The following is a 6,000-nucleotide window of genomic DNA, read 5'->3' as shown; positions in this document are numbered from 1 at the left end:
GCTTTTCCTTTGGCATATTTGGGCAGTATAGCTGTAAATTACAAAAACGTAGCAGAGTATAAAAAAAGATATAGTGAAAAACTGGTAAAGCAAGCAAATAAAATCGAAGAGAAATATGGTTAAAAAAATAGCAACAAAAAAACTAAAATCACGGTACACCATGGTGTTGTTAAAAGCAATGTGTAAGGCATTGTAAAATGAAAACGGCGCTTTCAAATGTGCAATGATACATCTACTTTGTCCATGCAACGGAGCTTTAGCATTGGCACTAGGACCCAGCAGTAGGTTCTACGAAGCAACCGGTGTTTGAGTTCTTCATGACGTCATTGCTCTAGACAGGCTCCTTAGTTTTAGTGCAGCAGTCAAGCAGGCAGCAGCAGTAGTACAGTGGGATAGAGCAGTGGAGCTCAGAGCGCAGCATCACTAAGTGGGGTGCTTCTAGCTATACAGTACTTTAAGAATATTTTGAACAGAAAGAGAAGAAATAGAGCCGTAATGGCTTCATCTGTCAGTGGAGTGGAGGAAGCCCGTGTGTCAGTTCTGACCCCTTTGAAGTTGGTGGGTTTAGTGTGCATTTTCCTGGCCCTGTGTCTGGATATTGGGGCAGTTTTGAGTCCTGCCTGGGTCACGGCAGACAATCACTATTCTCTCTCTCTATGGGAATCCTGTTGGAAACGTGCGAACACCGACGACAGCTGGCACTGCAACTCTACACTCGGCACTGGTGAGAGAAAATCGGTTTTATCCCCATGTTAAAATATTTTATATATCGTTATTTTGATTTTTAGTGTGAGAATGAAAACAAGCTTTGATTCCCCTGTCTGCAAACTGCGAAGTTTTTATGTAGCAGATTTTATTTAGTGGAGGAAGTAGGACGATGCAAAGATCCCTGTGAAACATCCTTAGTACGTTGGTCTGAGTTCTGAAGCATTGAGATGCAGATCGGCACCGGGATAACAAAAGCCGTTTGAACAGTACCCGTTTCTTTCGTTTTTTTAATCCCGTTTATTTTTCTATGTAATTTACTTTTTAAATTTGCAGATACCTTTCTTGTCTTGTTCTCCATCCTATGTGTTTGTGCGTCTTTTATGAAAAATTTCACGTTAAAAGCATTTGAGGCAGTGTTTGTTATTCCAGTTTTCCACCAGCTGTTTCTTTCTGTATTTTTTAAAAATATTTTCCACATAGGCTTTTCTGTCCAGCCGCATTTTCTTCAGTTTTCTAACTATCTATTCAGGAAGTTATAGTTGTTATAAGTCTAATATGTATAGCCTATATTGTAACTGCTTTCCATAGTGCTGTTATTAACTAAGAAAAGCAAAGTATAGATTCCGTTAGACTGCACGCCAATCAATGCACAGTTCCACGCAGAGAGAACGTGTTCTTTGCAGATATTATGAATCGTAAAATTAAGTTTCATTCACATGATTAACACGGTTTTCTTATACAGAAGTAATTTTAAACGCTATTTTTGTCATGTAAATGTTAATTGACTGACTGTGTAGTATTCTGTTTCATCTTAAACAGGTCTTTCTTCTCAGAATATGTCGAGTGCAGTTGGATTGTCTGATTCTTGCTTTTTTTTAGTAGGGAAAATGAGGCGTTGTTGTAGGTTTTCTTAGTTGCTTAGCAAGCGCCTAAATAACTTTTTGTTGAAAAAAAGTTTACACTGCCATATTATTTTGTATCCATAGAAATAAATATCATGTTTTTTTTGGTTTTTTTTGGTTAATAGAAAAATGACTGCAATGGCATTTATGCGCAACTAATGTTAAGCTGCCGTGATCTCTGCGTGGTAGCGCCCTACAGTTGATAACTAGTATGTGTCTGAAGGTTTGGAGTAAGCACTACTGTAATTCCTTTTCCTTTAAAAGGCATAAACATCATGTATGTGGCGTTGTGCCAGGCTGGAGGGCAGTGGTATGACCTGTACAGAATGTTTCACACAGGACCTGCAATTATAAATGCTATTAGAAAAAAAACAAAAAAAACAAAAAAAAAAAACTTTGTTAAGTTCATGTACTTCGTTGTCATATAATTTAAGTACCCAGGTTAAGGGGAGGGAAACATAAAGGCAACTTAGAAATATACAGACCCAATTATTATTATTATTGCTGTTGTTATCCACTTCCACAAACATTTAAGTTATTATTATTTATTTCTTAGCAGACACCCTTATCCAGGTCGACTTAAAATTGTTACAAGATATCACATTATTTTTACATACAACTACATTATTTTTTTTACACACAATTACCCATTTATACAGTTGGGTTTTTACTGGAGCAATCTAGGTAAAGTACCTTGCTCAAGGGTACAGCAGCAGTGTCACCCACCAGGGATTGAACCCACAACCCTCCGGTCAAGAGTCCAGAGCCCTAACCACTACTCCACAGTTATTACATCCAGTACCTTCCCACAGTGGTGGAATTAACCACATTGAGGTTATATTGAAATCGCTTATTACAGAGTCAATCCTCAACAGAACAGAGCAACAATTTACATAAAGCTTACTGTGTGCCTGAAATAAAACCTGTGCTATGTTTTGTGCAGTCTCTGATGGATCAGTTTAATTTTCTGTTTGCTTATGCACTTGCACTGCAGGCAGAATTAAATACACTAAATATTCTGCATAGATATGCATCATGACTAGATCTCAAAATAAAATGTTGCTGTCTTAATTGCTACTCAGGAGGGACAATGGGATATTTTAATAACCTTCACAGTGGTTAATGCTGCTGCCCTAAAAATATATAAGGGCCATTCCACGCCAACTCAACCAGAAAAGGGACATTTCGTTGCCTGTCCGTCAGGGGTTTCGCTGTCACTCATCACTCTCGTAATTTGCGAATGTTTTTTGAAAGTGACGACAAAAAAAAAAAGTGGAATCGTCACTAGTGACGATCGTTTCTGTTTGTACTATAAAAAAAAATCCCTTTTGTTAAAGTCACACACAACGTCTCTTTCTTCAAAAGAAGGGATCGCTAAACCATAGTCACTGCTGCTGATCAGATCAGCGCCTCGGCCTCATCGATTCATTGACTCTGCAACGTTCTCATCCCGTGGTAGGTGACGTAAGTGCTGTCAGCCATTCAGCGCCTCAGTTTCATATTGCGCAAATATAACCTCGTATCCCTGTTACACCCGACCATTACTTCTGGAAGAATAAGTAATCAGCTTCGGCAGTGACTGTTGAAATATAGGTTATTACAGTTGTGCTTAAAAATACTGTGTGCAGAAGATTTGTGAAACGAAAACGCATCATTAACTAAGAAAAAAAAAAATTAGCCTACGGTAACGTCATAAAATATGTGAAATGTGTCTTTTCTATGACCAAAAATGCTAAAATTCAGGGCCAAAATTATTCCGTATGTGTTAAGCACCAACTGTCTCTTGACCATTTCGCCAGTAGGCCTATAACGAGCATGATAAAATTATATATATATACAGTGTATGTGGTTTTATACGGCACTGTATTATATATGCCTACAATACATCTTGCATTGAGAAAACACCACTGGAATCGGAATAAAGGAAATTATTATGTAATACAGTTCACGTGCAGCATGGCTTTGGTAAGTAGCATTTTCAAAACCATATCATTATGTGCAGTATTAAAATAACGGCAGTATTCAGGACAGCGGCATTTAAATACTACTACTATTAAACTGTATCTGTTGGTAATGTGGTTTCTTCTAGCAGTTTTCAAACTGGGGTACACGTACCCCTGGGGGTACTCGAGAAAAATTCTGAAATGGCAGACAACGCATTTTATTTAGTACCACTTGCCAATCTATTGCAAACTTTTGTCATGTAGTCAACGTTTAATCGCTAACACCAGACTGATGTGCTGTGACAGAGCGTTCAGTGCACACACGGCTAATTTACATATTAAATATGTACATTTTAAATAAGCCCTGTTTAAATGTAATATAAACAGTTGGGCGGTTACTGCAGTCTGTCTGGGATACAAAAAAAGACATTTTAAAAAACTAAACGCCTAGTCTTTAACTCATTTTATTTCCTGTGTGCGTTCATGCCTGCAAGTCGATATTTATTTGTTTCAATGACCCGATTAAAGTTTATTGTAACTTAAGTACTATTAGTTCATTTCAAAATACAGAATGTATGGCCAGTCAGAAACCGCAGTATTGTCATGCGGTCTAGTTTGACATGCTGGTGTGAGAGTAGTAAGAGTTTTTAGCTTTCAATCCAGTGAAAAAATGTGGATTGTTTGCTCAATACTAGTACATTACTAGCAAAGGGCGATCAAGACGAAATACCGTCAAGATTAAAAACGCCAAAAATGTCTTGCGACTGAAGCTCTCTCCAATTTCCCTGCCATCATCAGTGATTTGTGTGGTAACAAGCAGGGACATCCATTACACTGATACTAGGTAAGCGTTTTATTATTATTTTTTAATTAGCATCAGTACTGTACGTTTTAGTCACCAATAATTTAAAAATGCCAGTAATATGTTTTCGTATTGAGGTCAGCTGTAGAGATGCGTGGATAGTGAACTTTTCTTTGCCTTCTTTTCTATAACTTTATCATCAATATAAATAAGATTGCGGTAAACGTGCGCGCGAATTAAAAAAAAAAAGTTAGCCAATACTGTAAAATGTCGCAGAAGAAAATCCACTCGTTTTTTCAGCAAGAGTGAAATATAACAAACAGAACAACAACTTGTAGAAGATGAAGACTTGGATTCGGAACACCAGAAATAAAGGAACAAACAAAGCTCACAAGCGTCAGATAAAAGAAAAAGAAAACAAGCAGCAAAGGTATAAAATAAAAACAGGACTCATAACACCCTTGAAAACTTGAGCTGTGCGCCAGTAGTGACGACTGAAAATCTGGAGTGACTATTGTTTTTAGAAAGTATTAGTCACTAGTGAACAAAAATCTAGAACCCAGGGGAAACCCTGCCATCCGTCTCAGATTTTCAGAGAAAAATTCACCTTGGGGGTTTCCGACATGCTAAGTTCAGAAATGATAGCCATTATTATTTTTTTTAAATGTCCCCTTCGACCTGTGACCTTCAACATAAAGTGAGAAAGGGACCTTGACCAGAAGAATGACCCTGGGTGCAATTTAGATGCTACCATCATGTGTAGCACCTCGTTCTACTCGTATTGAATAGGGCTTTTCAGAAAAGAATACTAAGAGCACCCTACTCACTTCTGGCAAATTGCCAGACAAGTTTTATTTAAACTCCAGCCTAACCCTTTTACGGTCCTAAAATGCAAGTATTACTGTAAGACCCTTAGGTACCAGTCTTCCAAATTCTGTGAAAAACATTTGGTTTCAAGTCCCACCACTGGTCATTAAACCCCCTTGAAATTTGAATCTTTGCTATTTGTACCAAGTTTAGGCAGTAATAAGTGAGTGAGTAATAACTGAGTAATAACTTGAGTGACGGGACACCAAAAAATCACCAAAGATATGTTTGGATAGATGTTGATGATATCTACAAGCATCAAGCAAAATATTATGGTATCTGGGGATTTTGGATTTTTGGCAGATTTTTGAAGTTGTGTTTGTCATGCATTCAAGCATTGTGGCTAAAGTGCCACATAGTTCTATCCAAACTTGCTAGTTCTTCAACTTTGCATTCTCTGAGGATTGATCTAGAGGAAAAAGTAACAGTATGTGCTTCCACTGGCACTAGCTTGGAGCTGATGGGTTATGAACTTGCATGGCACTTCTTTGTTATGTTGACACATTTGAAACTACCAAAACCCTACTTAGTTGGGTTTTAAAAACTAAATTCATGTTTTTTCTTAAAAAAAAAAAAATCTTCCCTGTTTACAGCAACGTTTAAATACACGAGTCTCTGTCATCGAAGACCTCCTAAACCAAAGACTTTGAGTTGTGACTGAAATTGACTGATTGGCTAGCATGAAAATGCAGCAAATGGCTTTTTCACATAAATAGGCACCACAACTTATAATTATTATTAGTTTATTTAGCAGACGCCTTTATCCAAGATGACTTAC

General features: G+C 37.5%; 1 protein-coding gene across 1 annotated transcript in view; it reads left to right on the top strand.

Annotated features, from left to right (window-relative positions):
• Nucleotides 1-363: 363 nt before the first annotated feature.
• Nucleotides 364-6,000, top strand: part of tmem47 (transmembrane protein 47) — a 46,275-nt gene continuing 40,638 nt past the window's right edge. The window contains exon 1 of the mRNA XM_034012388.3: nt 364-724. Within this exon, the coding sequence (XP_033868279.1) occupies nt 496-724 (229 nt within the window). The 5' untranslated portion in view covers nt 364-495. The remainder of the gene's footprint in view (nt 725-6,000) is intronic.

The sequence above is a fragment of the Acipenser ruthenus genome, chromosome 8 (genome assembly GCF_902713425.1).
Source record: "Acipenser ruthenus chromosome 8, fAciRut3.2 maternal haplotype, whole genome shotgun sequence".
NCBI lineage: Eukaryota > Metazoa > Chordata > Actinopteri > Acipenseriformes > Acipenseridae > Acipenser > Acipenser ruthenus.
The sequence above is the reverse complement of the archived record's forward strand: the minus strand, read 5'-3'. Positions and strand labels throughout refer to the sequence as shown.